Here is a 17,870-nt window from a genome sequence, read left to right on the forward strand (position 1 = left end):
TTAATCTTGCAATAATTAGGTACAAAAAATTGCAAGGTGCATGTTTTTCTCCCCTTCACCTTATCGCGTCAATCCTCCATTCTCTTGTTTGAACTACCAATGAAGACAAAATCAATTTTCTTGAAAGAAATAGTGAGAATATCAGGTTGGGCATTATGTGTACAGATAGAATTAAGTTATCATTGCCATCAGAACCAGAAAGAGTTTAGATCCAGGGAAAGGGATCAGAGATTATTTGTGGAATTATAGCAATTTGACATATTAAAAATTGTGTTAAAGTGAAAACAGTATCATTTTAATTATTGCACGTCCAGAAACTTGTAAGATGGCTAGTTGGAAGATGGGAGAATGTTTATCGAGTTTACTTAGGTTTTCATTGTAACAAAATAGAATGCTGAAGGCTAAAATTTGTGTGGAAGTGGAACAAAGAATTTAATTGACACATAACGAGAAACTGAAGTCATTCTGCAAAATGACTGCCCAAGCTGTTTTCCATTGTGAAGACAACCATGTCATGTGCAACAAATACTTGTACTAATGTGTGGGGCTTTGGATGGTGAAGATAATTTTGCCAGCCAAGTATAATGAAATGACAGCTAAACAAGTTATTTTTGTTTCCTAGTCACAGTCTGATGGTGCAACTGATGGGGAGGAGGCATCGAGGTACAAAAATAAATCTGCACGGGAAATTGAGAAGATGCGCAAGCAAAAAGATGAAATGAAAGCACTAGGTATTGTTTAATGTGGCTCACTTCCAAGCTTCCTATTACTGCCAGATTGTGATAGGGAAATGGATGAAACCGAGTTTATTTTTGTGTTGCATTTAATTTTGCCTTCTCAATAGGGTTAGAATATGTCTCAAGTGTAGGTAATCATGATTGATGAGGTTTGAAGACTAACTCAGTTGCCAAGTATTAATCTTTGGGTAAGCATATGGAATTGGAGATCAAATTAGAGGTTAGGTTTTCCAGCAGTGAGTTAAATGATTTTAATGATATTGTCATTCAGTTGATGAGATTTTGATAGATATATATTGATACTTCATCTGAATGGAATTGGAATGGCACAATGCCTATGTCTTTCACTGCAGATAAATGACCCTAAACGATAATTGAATTAAATTGAATACATTTTATTAGCCAAATATGTATACATACAAGGAATTTGCCTTGGTGCTTTGCTCGCAAGTAACAACATGATATACAGTAGACAATTAAAAATAAAACATTATAACTTAAACATGTGAAGAATGAAATAAAATACCAGAGCACAAGGAGGCTGCAGACTTTTGGCTGTTGAGCAGAATCACTGCTCCTGGGGGGGAAAAGCTGTTTTTATGTCTGGTGTGGCGGCTTTGACAGTCCAGAGTCGCCTTCCAGCGTTTGTGGCCATGGTGAGAGGGGTCAGAGATGATCTTACCCGCTCTCTTCCTGGCCCTTGCCGTGCACAGTTTGTCGATGGGAAGGTTGCAGCCAACAACCTTCTCAATGGATCAAATGATGTGCTGCAGCCTCTGGATGTCAGGCTTTGTGGCTGAGCCAAACCAGACCATGATGGAGAAGGTGAGGAACAGACTCTATGATGGCAGTATAAAACTGGACCATCATTGCCTGTGGCAGATTGTGGTTTCTCAGCTGCCGCAGAAAGTACATCCTCTGTTGGGCCTTTTTGACTGGAGTTGATGGTGGCCTCCCATTTAAGGTCCCTGGAGATAATGGTTCCTAGGAACTTAAATGACTCCACTGAGTCTGAAGAAGGGTCACGACCCAAAACGTTGCCTATTTCCTTCGCTCCATATATGCTGCCTCACCCGCTGAGTTTCTCCAGCATTTTTGTCTACCACAGATGTGACTGGTGTTGGAGGGGAGGGGGAGCTCTCCTAAAGTCTGCAATCAATTCCACCGTCTTAAGAGCATTGAGCTCCAGGTTGTTGCGATGGCACCAGGATGCCAGCTGTGTCACTTCCTGTCTGTAGGCAGATTCCTCCCCATCCTGGATCAGTCCAACCAGGGTTGTGTCGTCCACAAACTTGAAAAGCTTGACAGAGGAGTCTGTGGAGATGCAGTCGTTGGTGTAGAGACAGTAAAGGAGAGGGGAGAGAACGCAGCCTTGCGGTGCTCCTCTGCTGAGGGTCTGCGGGTCCGAGATGTGCTTTCCCAGCCTAACATGCTGCTTCCTGTCTGTCAGGAAGTTGGTGATCCACTGACAGAGGGGTTCAGGCACAGTCAACTGGGAGAGTTTGGAGTGTAGTAGCTTTGGCACAATGGTATTGAAAATAGAGCTAAAATCCACAAACAAAATCCTTGCATAGGTCCCCTGGGGGTCTAGGTGCTGGAGGATGGTGTAGACCTAAGTTGACTGCATCATCCACTGATCTATTTGCCTGTATGCAAACTGCAGGGCGTCCAGCAGGGGGTTTGTGATATTTTTCAGGTGGGCCAGCACAAGTCTTTCAAGGGTCTTTGTGATTACAGATGTCAGAGCGACAGGCCTGTAGTCATAAGTAATCCTTGGCTTTTTGGGTATGGGGACAATAGTGGAGACTTTAAAGCAGGTAGGAACAGTGCAGGTTTGCAGGGACCGATTGGAAAATGTCTGTGTGGACTGGTTCAGCACAGAGCTTGAGGGTAGAGGGGGAAACATTGGAGATTTCTGGCTTTTTTTGTCTCCTGACTAGCTTTTCCACCTCCTCCATTGCTATTGTTAGTGATGGAGAAATGGCCAGTGATGGTGGGGGTGGGTAATGAACGAGGGCCCAGTCTTTGCAGACTGGAGTCAAGCTGCAAGTGGGTGTGAAGTGATTGGGGAGGAGTGCAAAGATATTAGTGTCTGCAAAAAGTGGCATCTACTCACTTTATAAGTAACGTGGACAAGAGAAGCAATTAAACTTAAAAAAATTTGAATCGGTTAAAGCCAATAGCATTGGACAATGAGACGAAAGCTTTTGTCAAACTGAAAGCTGACGATGCTTAATTTATGCTTTAAAAATCTGTCATCAACGGTGGTACCCAGAAATATTTTCTAAAGTTAATTGTTGTTGGTGTACTTAAGAACTTTTGAAAGTGTGGGAGGGGAGGAATCTGTTGTGTGAGTAAGTGAGGGCACTAAGGCTTGAAGGTGGAAAATTATGAATTCCTAAAATCTGCCAATATTATTGTCAAAGATGTTGTTTAACTTGCATTTTCAAAGTAGTTTCCAAAATATTTCTGTTTTTCTGAAAGCCAAAAGGAGGAAAGAGGAGGAAATGGCAAACGAGATAAAGAAAAAACAGGTGATTTTCGAAGCTAGGAAGAAAGAGAAGGAAGATAAAGAAAAGAAAAAGGAAGAATTAAAGAAAATATTGGAACAAGAGAAATTGAAGAAGAAAGAAGAAAAGGAACGCTTAAAATTGGAGAAAGAGAGGGTAATGAATAAAACTGTTAGCTAAAATATAGGCAATAAATTTCTTAATGGTGGGTTCATTAATGTTATGACTTGATTTTCAGTTTCCAACATATATGCCCTGTTATTACAAGGCTATGTATATTGCTTAACAACTTACCATTTTTTTTTTTTTTTTAAATGGCCATTCTTTGTTTTTTCCCCTCCTCTCCCACATATACTTGAGTGCTATATTGTCACTAAATTTATTTCAGACTGAGGAAATTGAGTCCAGGGTCAATTTAATTTCCTTAAATAAACTGATTGTATGTGGGTGTTTTGCAGAAGTATTGTCATTAAAAATGTAATTATGTTTATATGTAATCATTGGCCAAGACTTATTTTTAGGTCTGTTGCGATTAAGATCATTTGTCTTAACTGGAACAGGAAAGGGAGAAACTGCGAGACGAAAAGAGAAAGTATGCTGAATATCTAAAGGAATGGAATAAACCCCGTGAAGATATGGAATGTGATGACTTGAAGGTGCCTGTGTAGTTTTTAAACTTTCTGTAATTTCTCTGAATAACTTCCTGAAATGCTTCCAACGGCCATTTGAAAGATATGATAATGCATGTGATTTTTGAGTCCCTCCACATGATCATGCTGTTTTACTTTCTTCAGTCACTTCAAATTAAGTTTGTTCTGGGTAATCGTACCATGCCATTGGGAATTGTCTCAACTGTCTTGGCACATGTTTTTCTACTGCACCTTTCTTCCTCCCATGCTTTTCTCACATCTTTATTATAAATAGATTTATTTTTAAACCTATTGCGATCATTGAATTCTCCGACTACATTGCCATTTCATTCTTTATTTTATTTATGCTTCTGTCATTGCCCTCTTCAAATTATTATCCTTTGAAGGAAGCACTCGAAACTACCTTTTCGTTCATTCTTCTTGCCATTGATAAATTGAAGTTCTCCTCTGAATCTTTGCTGTTTATGTACAGGAATCCAGGATTTTACTTGAGTAATAGTGAAGGAATAATATGTCCAGGTCAAGGCGTGTGAGTGGTGGCATTCCCATGGACTACTTGATCTTGTCCTGTCACAGAGATTTAGGAATGCGATTTAAAAATGATGGTGATTTGCTGCACCTTATAATTTATGTATACACATAGTGAGTAGAATTGGCTGAGGGAGGAAGGACAACCTAAGGGGAGGGTTTGTTTGCATTTGGAATAGAACCATATAATTAGGGACTAAGAATGCCTTTGTTCAGGACGGATTACGTCTTACTTACTTGATAGTTTGAGTATGTGCTGGATGGTAAGGCAGTGGATGTGGTCTACATGGCCTTTAAAGTATTTGACAAGGGATGGGATCCATGGTAACTTGATTGTCTAAATGTAACATCAAGTTTGCAGATGACAGTGTGGGCTGTGAGGATGATGCTATGAGGCTGCAGGGCGACTTGGATAGGTTGGGTGAGTGGGCAGATGCATAGCAGATGCAGTATAATGTGGATAAATATAAGGTTATCCTCTGGTGGCAAGAACAAGAAGGCAGATTATTATCTGAATGGTGTCAGATTAGGAAAAGGAGAGGTGCAATGAGATTTTGGGTGTCCTTGTACATCAGTCACTAAAGATAAGCATGCAGGTACAGCAGGCAGTGAAGAAAGCAAATGGCATGTTGACCTTCATAGTGAGAGGATTTGAGTATAGAAGCAAGGAGGTCCTACTGCAGTTATACAGGGCCCTAGTGAGACCACACCTGTGTGCAGTTTTGGTCTCCTAATTTGAGGAAGGACATTTTTGCTGTTTAGGGAGTGCAACATGGGTTCACCAGGTTAATTCCCAGGATGGATGGGCTGACATATGATGAAATAATGGATCAATTGGGTTTGTATTCACTGGAATTTAGGATGAGAGGGGAACTTATAGAACCATATAAAATTCTTATGGGATTGGGCAGACTAGATGCAGGAAAAATGTTCCCAATGTTATCGGAGTCTAGATCCAGGGGTCACAGTGTAAGATTCAGGGGTAGGCCATTTAGGACTGAGATGAGGAAAAACTTTTTTACCCATATAGTTGTGAATCTGTGGAATTCTCTGCCACAAGGCAGTGGAGGCCAATTCACTGGATATTTTCAAGAGAGTTAGATATAGCTCTTGGGGCTAACGGAATCAAGGGATTTGGGGGGAAAGCAGGAACGGGGTACTGATTTTGGATGATCTGCCATGATCATATTGGATGGTGCATATAAATGACTCGGATGAAAATGCCGATGGATTGATAAATTTGCAGATGATGCAAAATTTGTTGGAGTCGTGGAAAGTGAAGAAGGCTGTGAAAGGCTACCTATGATATGGATCAATTGCAGATATGGAGATGGCAGATGGTGTTTAATCTGGGCAAGTGTGGGGTGTTGCACTTTGGGAGATCAAATGTAAGAGGAAAGTATACTGGTAATGGCAGGACCCCCACCATCACTGATGTACAGAGAGATTATACGTCCCAAAGTCTTGGGTTCCAACAGTTGCAAAGTAATTAGATAGAATGGTATACAAGGCATATGGTATATTTGCCTTTATTTGGGGTATAAAAGTCAGGAAATCATATTGCAGCTTGTTTAAAATTTTGTTCAGGCTGCATTTGGAATAATGTGTTCAGTTTAGAGATACAGCATGGAAACAGGCCCACCAAGTTTGTGTCAACCATTGATTAGCCATTCAATCAGTTCTATATTGTCCAACCTTTGCCTCGTGTAGAGTGCATTGTCCAAGGAAAAATTGGGCAAATATGGATTGTTTTCTTTGGAGCATCAGAGGCTGATGGAAGATGTCATTAAAGTTCATAAAATGTAGGGCATGGATTGGACAGATGCGCAGAATCTTTTTCCAAAGGTGGAAATATCATAGACTAGAGGGTCTAGCATTAAGATGAGGATGCCATTAGCAGATATGATAATGGTGTTCAAGAGGTGGTTGGTGTTAAGGAGACTTTAAGATAGGCAGGGAATTAATTGATGGCTAAAGACCATATGCAGGCAGAAGGCATTAATTTATTTTGAAATTCTGTTTGTCTCAGACACCATGGTCCAAGGAGCCTCTTTCTCTTTTCTAATTGCTTAGCATTTGGTACTGTGCCTCTTCCATGACTTCCCATTCATTGCAATTTTGTTTTTCTTGCAAACCTGAGTGACATTCAATATTTTTCCCCCCATGTAATTTGGAAGATTTATATTGGTTGAAACCAAGTTTAAAATAATGTTTACCCTTTATAGTAAGTTAATTGTTTGCTCTTTCACTGTGATTAATTGTCTACCACCTTTTGTAGTGGTACTCCTTGGGAGGGGGTGGAGGGTAATGCTTTGTGCAGTGGATACAGATAATATAGCTTGGCTCTGCTCAAAAATCAAAGCCGAATTAGTCCATCCAGCCTATCTCACTTGGAATATAAAACAAAACAGCACAAGAACATGCCATTTTGCCCCCAATGTCTGCCGAACATGATGCTAAGAACAACTTCTCCCTGCACATAATCCATATCCCTCCATTCTGTGCATATAAATATGCCTATCAAACGCTTTTTAAATACCACTACCTAATCTGCCTCAACGACCCCAACTGGCAGTACATTCTAGGCACTTGCCACACTCTAATAGAAAAAAAATTTGCTCCACGCGCCTTTAAATTTTGCCTGCATGAGAAGTAACTGCAAATGCGGTTTTAAACCGAAGATAGACACAAAGCTGAAGTAACTCAGCAGGACAGGCAACATCTCTGGAGAGAAGGAATGGGTGATGTTTTGAGTCGACAACCTTCTTCAGACATTTTGATTCTCTTGCCTAAAGGCTATGCTCTCTAGTTTTTTTATTTATTTTTCCCCCCCCATTCTGGGGAAAAAGGCTGACTGCCTCTCATAATTTTATATATTCCTTATCAGGTTTCCCCACAACCTCTGGTGGAGGCTTCCAGAGAAAATAATCCAAGTCTGTCCAACTTCTCTTTGTAACGAATATCTCATAACTAGGCATTCCCTTAACATGCCCATTCATTCTGTTTTGAATGAACTTTCACCACATGAAGAAATTGCTCTTCCTCTCTAATGGAAAAGCTTTTTTTCCTATTTTGAACAGTAGGTTTGTAATAAAACCAACCAGTTTATGGTAGATTTTGAATGAATATTGCTAAATGTCCATTGCAAAGTTTTATTTTCTTTATATAGGAACTTCCTTGTCCAACACCTGTAAAGACCAGATTACCATCTGAACTATTTGGTGATGCATTGATGGTTCTGGAGTTTTTAAATGCCTTTGGAGAGCTGTTTGACCTTCAGGATGAGTTTCCAGATGGCATGACTCTAGGTAATGAATTTGAATTATATCTGTATGCTTGTGCGAGCAAAATATGATTGATCTGTTTAGTTGAAAGCCTGCTTGTGTTTTAATTTAATTATAGATAAGATTTGGACATGAGGATGTGGAACTGGCAGCACATTGCTATCTCTAATAGGCTTCCATGATTGAACTATCGTGTTGTTAACAGTATTGTTCCCATGTTGCTGTTCGATAGGAAATTCTGAAATGTCGGGTGCAAATTGCCAATTGCAAGACCAAGAGATATTTGGTGTATTTGCTGCATCCATTACTATATTACACTTCTTTTAATCTTTTGAAATTGTGTACCTTTTGAAAACTCGTGAGGAGAATTGTTTGTCAGAATACCTGCCCTTTCTCCCAGGACATTTTTCTTGACTATCATTATGCTTTTCCATTGAAATTTGCATGATAGCCCATAATAAACAATCATAAACGTCATAAAACTGCAGGATTCTATGCCTGTACATTTAGAGACAATGTGTGTAGGAAGGAACTACAGATGCTGGTTTAAATCGAAGATAGACACAAAATGCTGGAGTAACAGTGGGACAGGCACATCTCTGGAGAGAAGGAATGGGTGACGTTTTGGGCCAAGACCCTTCTTGGTGTCAGGGGAGTGGGTGGTACATAGATAAGGAAGTGTAACAACAACGCAAACAGATAAAATGTAGTCTGAGGCGGTAAGATTGGTCGGAGAACTGGGAAGGGGGACGAGGTGGAGAGAGAGGAGGAAAGCAAGGGCTACTTGGAAGTCAGTGTTTGTACCACTGGGGTGTAAGCTGCCCAAGCAAAATATGAGATGTTGTTCCTCCAATTCGTGCTGGCCTTAGTCTGACAATGGAGCAGGCCAAGGACAGAAAGGTCAGTGTGGGAATGGGAGGGGGCATTAGTGTTGAGCAACCGGGAGATCAGGTAAGTTTCGTCGGACTGAGCGGAGGTGTTCAGCGAAACGATTGCCGGGCCTGTGCTTGGTCTCGCCGATATACAGAAGTGCACACCTGGAACCACGGATACAGTAGATGAGGTTGGAGGTGCAAGTGAACCTCTGCCTCACCTGAAAAGACTGTCGGGGGCCTTGGACGGATTCGAGGAGGAAGGTATAGGGACAGGTGTTGCATCTCCTGCGTTTGCAGGGGAAAGTACCTAGGTATGGAACACCTCCATATGGGCGCAGATGCGGCGTAGACGGAGGAATTGGGAGTAGGGGATAATCTTTACAGGAAGCAGGGTGGGAAGAAGTGTAGGAGACAGTCTGCCTTGGGCAGGCGTACATAGAACTAGAGAGCTGCCATCAACAAAAATATCCCAACTCACCAAGAAAAGGCAACGATAGTATCCTTTCCTAGGCAGCATCCCATGCATTGAGGTCCAAAATATATGGTATGGAAATATACTTTGCATGCGGACATCAGACAGTTCTGTCATGGAAAGACATTATCAGATGAAGGTAGAAAAAAAAATCAATGATCTTCTCAATAGCCATATTGGAATCCTAATTCTTCCACTGATTCTTGGCAATCTGGCCCATTTCCACTCAATGGAGGGATATTCTGAATGGTACTGAACATGGTGCCAAGCATGCAGAAGGAGCATGCTACCTAGCAAACTATTCAATCATGAGTCCCATCAGACATCTACCTCTCCTGTGGGCAAGTTTGCAATTCCCATACTGACCTCTCCTCTGATAACTATAGAACCTGCAAAACTGTATTAAAGCTAATTTCTCTGTATCCCAAGGGACCATTGAAATTGAAGGGATCTGTAACTTGGGTGATTATTTTGGAAGTGATGTTGCTTAATACTGTGACTGATTTGGTTTTTAAATGTCCCATTCAAATAGCCACTATTATACTTTTTTTTAATTAAACCAATTTGCAGTGCTCTTCGTCTATTTATCTCAATGAAATGTGTTTCAGTGCATTTCCACAACCTTTTTTAACTTGAAAGATGTAACCAACATACTTTGAATGCACTGGAAGAAAGGGCAACTTGTAGTCATCTTCCTGAGGCAGCATGTAATATTCTTAGAATATTTAAGATTGCAATGTATATTGTTTGAGAAGTATTGCAATTCTGTTAGTGTTTCTGTTTAATTCACAGAAAGTCTTGAGGAAGCACTTGTTGGCAATGACACTGAAGGGCCACTCTGTGAATTGCTGTTTTTCTTCCTAACTGCAATCTTTCAGGCGCATGCCGAGGAAGAGGAAGTAGCCAAAGAACAGTTAAAGGAAGCAGATCCAAAAGGTTAGAGATTTGCTTGAAACAGAATACTGATTGTTTGCTGGGTTTATGCATGTCTTCCTGACCAAGTTATGACAAACCTCTTGTGTACGGGATACTGAGTTGGATGATCAGCCATGATCATATTGAATGGCGGTGCAGGCTCGAAGGGCCGAATGGCCTACTCCTGCACCTAATTTCTATGTTTCTATGTTTCTATGTACCATGCTAACGTACAAAACGTAATTTTAAATAAAAAAAACATTCCAAGGAATGTTGGGGTTAACAATGTGTAGGGGTTTTTTGTGGGATCTATTGATCAATCACAGCCTGGTTTAGCAACTTGAATGCCCAGGAGCGAAGAAGACTGCAAAAAGTTGTGAACAGTGCCCAGTCCATCAGCGGCTCTGACCTCCCCACCATCGAAGGGGTTTACCGGAATCGCTGCCTCGAAGGCAGCCAGCATAATCAGAGACCCTGGCCACACACTCATTTCACCCCTGCTATTGGAAAGAATGTACAGGAGCCTGAAAACCAACGTCCAGATTCAGGAACAGCTTCTTCCCTACAGCCATTCGGCTATTAAACGCTCCCACCTCAAATAAGCTCTGAACTACATAGACTATTATTGTTATTGTTTATTATATTGTTTACAGTGTACTATGTTTACATATTCTGTTGTGCTGCTGCAAGTAAGAATTTCATTGTTCTATCTGAGACATGATAATAAACCATTCTTGACTCAATCGCATTTCTCTGTGCACAAGTAATAGAATATGGTACTTGGTCAATGATTGAGTAACTTGAGAACCCAAAGTCAGGGAGGGATAAGGCACTGATTTATCGAGCTGGAGATGACTTTGAATGTTGCAGTTTCACTTTTGTCACAACAATTTTTTTTTAATGAACATTGTTGCATTTTGCTAGTATTTTTAACAAACCTGATAACTGAAAACACCCTGAGCTGAAGCTAAAAAGAATGGAGAATTCAATTTCTAATCATTTCCTTTCTAAAGTTTCTCTTCACAACTTAAGCATTATGTTCATTAGTTGCAGCATTGTTAAGAATATAAAGTTAGTGTTTTTTCATCATGAATTCTATTTTGAATGTGCAGAAAGTATATTGGAGGTGTGAGGAGAGTGTATTTCCAAACAAACACAAGAAACTGGGATAAGTTACACTTCATTTCTGGTTCAATCCGTTGGTCACTTAAAATTGATTGTAATTTACACAATTCAAATTAACTGCAATTCCACATGAGGGTTATATTTATTTAGTAGCTAAAAACAATTCAGCTATGTTTTTGATTACCATGGCTTAAGCTCAAGGAAATTGTGTATTTTATTTATTGCTTTAAACTGATTGCTTCTGCAATTTTTAATTTCACCAGTGTTTTGTCAAGTTTCCCGGAGGATCCAGTCCACTTTGAAAGGTTTTCTTCGCACTGAAACTAGCGATTTATGTCACACTATTTAACACTGCTTTAATTTGCAAATGGTGTCTATTTTTAAGCCCTACTTTGCATTGTTTAATTAGTAATGCTACTCCCTATCCTGGTGCTTGGGCAGGTTTTATAAGTTTTCAATGCACTTTTTATTGGGGGAGAATGGAAAAGAAACCTGATATTTGGTGAAACTGCACATGCCTTTTTGACAGTTTAACTTGCCAATGCTTTAGATTCCCCCATTCTAAATTGTAAGTTGTTCTTTAACTTATTATTGATTTCTGTGCCTAACATTTGTTTAATCACTTCACAGATGCATTGGATGAAGATCTAGATTCTACCAAATGTGCAGTCTCAGCAGTTGCAGCTTTTGCTGCTGCATGGCCTCAGCTCTCTCAAGGTGCTTTAATTTTCAATGCACTTTGAATTTACATTGTGTGTGTGTGTGTGTGTGTGTGTGTGTGTGGGGGAGCTTGTTTTAATCCACTAACCTAATGATCATTAAATTTTCACTTATTTGTTCAAGGCTGCTCACTGCGTAATTTGGATCTTGATAGCTGTACACTGTCTGAGATTCTCCGACTTCACATCCTGGCAGCGGGGGCAGATGTGACGCCAGCAAATGCAAAGTATCGATACCAGCAACAAGGTGGATTTGATGCTAGTGATGATGCCTGTGTTGAATTCAGGATGAACAATCCAGAACTTTTGAAAAAACTAACAAACATCCCAGTGTATGATCTGACATCGGGTAATAAATATTTTTCTAAACTTTCTTTTTACTTGCAATTTGGTAAATTTCAGTGATTTAATGCCAGCTTATTCAATTATTGTATACTTTTGAAAGATGTTTATGTTTTGGATGTTTTATTTGTACCAGAAATCAAATGTTAACCATTAAGTAAAGTTTCAAAAAAACTGAAGTATATTGTACACCCCACATAATAGCATGGATCATCATTGAAACAATTAACAAGTGAAGAATAAATTGGTAGACTAAACACAATTTAGAACATGTGCATATTGTAATCTCTGTTTTCAATTTGGCAGCGGAGAAACTGAAGGTGCTGCGTGCTCTGTGTGGGCAGCTGCTAACTCTAGTTTCCACGAGGAATTTCATTGAAGATAATGTAGAGATTCTGAAACAGGCCAGACAAGAATTTAGGGAACTGAAAGCTGAACAGCATCGTAGAGGCCGAGAGGAGGCTGCAGCAAGGTATGAACTAAACATGCATGCTTATCTAACACGTTATCACACAGAGATATCCTAATGGATGAGTTGGAAGGGTTGTAAGAACTTAGAAATTGGGCATCCTTGGACCCAAAAGAACTATTGCTGGTTAGGAAGGAACTGCAGATGCTGGAAAAATCAAAAGTAGATAAAAAATACTGAAGAAATTCAGCGGGTGAGGCAACATCTATGGAGAAAAGGCGATGTTTCGGGTCGAGACCCTTCTTCAGACTGATGGGGGGGGGGGGGGGGGGGGGGGGGGGGGGGGGGGGGGGGGGGGGGGGGGGGGGGGGGGGGGGGGGGGTTGGGAGGAGAAGAAAGGAAGAGGCGGCGACAGTAGGTTGTGGGAGATCTGGGAAGGGGAGGATACGGAGAGAGAAAGCAAGGACTAGGTGCCACCTTCTCCACATCGACGAGACAAAGTGTAGGCTCGGCGACCACTTCGCCGAACACCTCTGCTCAGTCTGTACTAACCAACCTGGTCTCCCGGCTGCCCAGCGCTTCCCCTCCCATTCTGAATCTGACCTTTCTGTCCTGGGCCTCCTCTGTTGCCAGAGTGAAGTCCAGCGTCAATTGGAGGAACAACACCTCATATTTTGCATGGGTAGTTTACACCCCAGCGGTATGAACATTGACTTCTCTCATTTCTGGTAGTCCTTGCTTTCTCCCTCCTCTCCTTCCTAGCTCTCCCACATAGCCTACTGTCTCCGCATCTTCTTTCTTTTTCCCTCCCAATGGTTGAGTTGCTGCCTTGTAGCGCCAGAGACCCAAACTCGATCATGATTATGGGCTCTGACTGTATGGAGTTTGTATGTTCTCCCTGTTGCAGCGGGATTCCTTCCGGGTGCTCCGGTTTCCTCCCACATCCCTAAAACTTGCTGGTTTGTCAGTTAATTTGTTTCTGTAAATTGTCCCTAATGTGTAGGATAGATCTAGTCGGAATGGTACCATTCGGCGCCACTGTTTCGGCACCTCCGTTTGGAGCCGCCGATCTTTTGCTAATTCATGAGAACGTCTCATTAAAGACACCCAAAACCACTACAACCAGGTAGAGAGCAGAAGATTGAGGGTAAAAACAAATCATTTTTAAAGTGCAATCATTAACAAAGTAGACAGTAAATGCATTCTACTGGTTTAGCTTCAGGTTTATTATTGAATTAGATGAATTAAGATTAGTTACTGGCTGGTTATTTTTATTTTGGGCATAAGAAAATTCATGACACAATTCATAGGGGACAACAGAAACCTACATTTATATTAAACGGGGGGACAATCAAAAACGGCGGTGTCGAAACGGCAGCGCCAAAACAGCGGCGCCGAAAAGTACCCAACCCTGATCTAGTGTACGTTGATCGGCACAGACTTGGTGGGCCGAAGGGGCTGTTTCCAAGCTGTAATTCTATACTGAACGAACATCTTTCCCATAGCAGGGTGAGCAAAATACTCCAATGTAGCCTCACCAACGTCTTGTGCAACTTTAACATGACATCCCAACTTTTTACTCGATATTCTGACTGATGAAGGCCAATGTGCCGAAAGCCTCTTGGTCACCCTGTCTACCTGTGATGCCACTTTCAGAGAACTATCTGAAGTCTTAGAACTATCTCTGCTCTCTCCAGACCCTTGCCATTCACTATAAAAGTTCTGCCTCGTTTGACGTCCCAAAATGCCACACCACGCACTTACTTGCATTAAAATACATTAACCATTCCTCAGCCCACTTGCCCAACTGATCAAGATCCTGATGTATTTTTTGATACCAATTTAGCTATCTACAATACCACCCACATTAGTATCATCTGCCAATGTGTTCATCATGTTTTGTACATTCTCATCTTGATTATTGATGTAAACCACAAACAGCAATGGGTCCAACACTGAGGCACACCACTGATCACCAATCCAAAACACAACTTTCCACCATCATCCTCTCCTTCCTTCCATGAAGCCTTTTTTAAATCCAATTGGCTAGCAATCCCTGGGTCTCATGTGATCTATCTAACCTTCCAGAGCAGCATACCATGCAGAACATTCATTAAAACCCTAGCTGAAATCCATTTTGACAGCTTCTATGGCTCTGCCCTCAACACTCTTTTTGGTTAGTTCTTCAAAAAACTCAATTGGAGTCGTGAGACACCATATCCCGCGCACAAAACCACGCTGACTACTCTAATCAACCCCTGTCTATCTTTTCCCTGTCAAGACTCTCCAGTAACTTTCTTTACCACAGATGTTAGGCTCACTGGCCTATAATTCCCAGGTTTTTTTTGCATCCCTTCTTAAATAGAGGCACAACATTTCCCACCCGGCAGCTCACCAGTATCTAATTATGATTTGTATATCTCAGCCAAAGCGCAACTAGTTTCTTCCCACGGTGTCCTTGGATATATCTGCCCTGGAGATTTGTCTATGTTTATATGCCTTGGGACGTTCAACACCTCCTCGGTCATAATACTGACTGCCCTCCTGTGTTCCACTTCATCAAAACTTTGTGGCAGGTAGAATTGGAATCATTGACATATAAATGATGATGCGGTAGATGAAGGGCAACACACTTATTTGCAGGTGTAATTAAGGCCATGTCATGGAATGGGAAGTGGCTTACAATAAATGCTCCTAGGACAATATGGTTGAAGTTCTCCTGCAATATTCCGAGAGAAGCATTGCATAGAGAATGGCGTCATCCTGCACGCATCTGACTTGGAAGTGACCTCAAGGTCACATGTGCTCCTTCAAATTTCCAGAAAGATGCTGAAAGTGCTGTAAACGGTCATGATCACATTTCTCTCTACAGTTTTAATGCACCAGGGAGAAATGGGATAAAACTTCCAGGTGCAAGTGTTTTTAAAGTGTATATGTTACTTATATGCCATTATTGAGCATGAACTTGCATTATAAGCCTCTTTATGGTGCAAGTATTTATGCCACTCGTATTAACTATAACCCAACAGATGGCCAAGTCCGAACCAGTTCAATTAATGTTAGCTAATCAGTTTTTGTGTTTGGTCGAAGGGACTAAATTTCCTGCTCTTTAGTAACAAATCTATCTGGGAAGGCAGATTTCATTAATAAAGCATTACAATGCCATCTTAAATTATGCAAATCTGTTCTGAGGCGTGTGTTGTGACAGCTGAGCTATGACAGACGAATTGTTCCATTATCGGATGTCGGCTCTTTGCATAAGTGCAGAGAAGTATCTGTAGACCTTGGTTTGAAACTGACAGAAGCATCATTCCAATAGTATAATTTGTCAGCTGGCCCATCTACTATAACCAAAATTCATTATAAAGGGGTCTGTTAAAATGAGGTATTACTGTATTGACTGCCTTCGTTGCACTAAATTGGGATTTATATATTGAATATTTTTGGTTTATTATGCTATCAATTGATTAATGGGTTTACAAACTTGTGCTGTTGCATTCACCCGTTGTGGTGCATATGACGATAAAACAGTTTTGATTCTCTTGATTATGTTGCAAATTGGTTTCACAATGGCCTGGGATGTTGCTGGCTAGCTTTTGTGTTGCTACGTACCTGCTTTTACACTGATTTTACTAAATCCACTAAAGAGGAAAATTGAAAAAATTAAAACTTTTGCAAGCTCTAAATTTCATACTATATCTTCTTGTACATTGTTTAATTTCATTTTTCCCATTTCTTTCAGATATCGCAAGAGAAAAGAAGAACGACTCAGAGAGCAAGAACAGCGCTTCAAGGATAGGCATGATCGGATAAAAGAGGAACAGAGAAAGTCAAAGAGAAATTCAGTGTATGTTTTTAGTGATTGCTTATTGAAGACATTTTGTGTGGATATAAAAAGATGCAAATTAAGAGCATTGAGTTCTGATTCATGAAAAATTATTTAAGAGCGACTAAGCTAGACTAATTATTTTCGGCCGTGGGTATAATACCCCATTCCTGCCTTCTCCCCATATCCCCTGACTCCGCTATTTATAAGAGCCCTATCTAGCTCTCTCTTGAAAGCATCCAGTGAACCTGCCTCCACCGCCCTCTGAGACAGCGAATTCCACAGACTCGCAACTCTCTGTGAGAAAAAGTGTTTCCTCGTCTCCGTTCTAAATGGCTTACTCCTTATTCTTAAACTGTGGCCCCTGGTTTTGGACCCCCCAACATCAGGAACATATTTCCTGCCTCTAGCGTGTCCAAGCCCTTAACAATCTTGTATGTTTCAATGAGATCCCCTCTTATCCTTCTAAACTCCAGAGTGTACAAGCCCAGCTGCTCCATTCTTCTGTCCTGGTTTTTGAAGGGGAAGGCGTGGTGATCTCGGGCTTCTCCCGATAATTCACCCTTGCTTTGAGTGGAGGCTCTGGGATTTGTAGGGAGCAGGCTGACGAGGTTCAAGTGGCCAACCAATAATAGCTAATTGGACCCAGCTGTTAGCCAGTCATTGGGATCAGAGTGGCCTCAGGGGAGGGGGGTACTGTCACATTATGTAATAAAACAAAGTGCTCTTAAGATATTTTTATTCTAAGTGACACATACTTGAACTAAGGTAATGTGTCATTATTGCAGGGAATATTTCGTTATATGACAGCAAATAAACTAATGTCCCCTGTTTAGGGCAGTGTTTTTTTACTTTTGTTCATGGTTACACCAGAAATTGACATAGATCGATTTCTTTTGTGTTTAGTCATCTTGATCAAGGCAATTTTACAGTTAAGTTTGTATTTTGGCTACAATTCCAGATTTATCATTAATTTGACTTTTCACTGATTTTGAGAGGTTACTAGATAATTCTGGAAATATATTTGCTTGCATGTAAACATAAGTTATTTTTAAAGTGACGAAGATATGGTTCAGGACTCAACTCGAGAAGAAATTGACACCAGTACTGAAAGCCAGGAGTCTGCGCACAGAGATCGTGGATGTGATATGGCCACAGAAGATGAGGATGATTTGGGATCCTGTAAAAATGGACAAAAAGGTTGGTCTTAAAAGTGTATTTGTCACATTAATGTGGTTTCTTCTTCCATCATGATATGCGCAAGAAAAACGTGCACTTAATAGGTTAGTTTAATCACTTCTGTTACCCTGTCAGCTTTCTCAGTGAACATATTATGGTCTATAGCAGTGTTTCAGTAGCCACAGAGGAGTTATTGCAGGTTCTTAAAATTACTCAATTTTTCTCATTTGTTCGTGTGATTGAACTTATCAGATACTTGATCACTTGAAAGGGACGTGTGTATGCATAATAAGAATAGA

At 40.7% G+C, this 17,870-nt stretch overlaps 1 protein-coding gene across 3 annotated transcripts in view; it reads left to right on the plus strand.

The window, feature by feature from the left end:
* The window catches only part of baz1a (bromodomain adjacent to zinc finger domain, 1A), an 82,813-nt gene that overhangs the window by 13,638 nt on the left and 51,305 nt on the right, over nt 1-17,870 (plus strand). For all 3 annotated transcript variants that reach the window (XM_055640558.1, XM_055640557.1, XM_055640556.1), the window contains 10 exons: nt 623-731; nt 3,222-3,403; nt 3,808-3,903; nt 7,595-7,733; nt 9,849-9,992; nt 11,727-11,813; nt 11,940-12,164; nt 12,464-12,629; nt 16,309-16,413; nt 17,450-17,592. In XM_055640558.1, coding sequence (XP_055496533.1) covers nt 623-731; nt 3,222-3,403; nt 3,808-3,903; nt 7,595-7,733; nt 9,849-9,992; nt 11,727-11,813; nt 11,940-12,164; nt 12,464-12,629; nt 16,309-16,413; nt 17,450-17,592 — 1,396 coding nt within the window. The remainder of the gene's footprint in view (nt 1-622; nt 732-3,221; nt 3,404-3,807; nt 3,904-7,594; nt 7,734-9,848; nt 9,993-11,726; nt 11,814-11,939; nt 12,165-12,463; nt 12,630-16,308; nt 16,414-17,449; nt 17,593-17,870) is intronic.

The sequence above is a fragment of the Leucoraja erinacea genome, chromosome 9, assembly GCF_028641065.1.
Source record: "Leucoraja erinacea ecotype New England chromosome 9, Leri_hhj_1, whole genome shotgun sequence".
NCBI lineage: Eukaryota > Metazoa > Chordata > Chondrichthyes > Rajiformes > Rajidae > Leucoraja > Leucoraja erinaceus.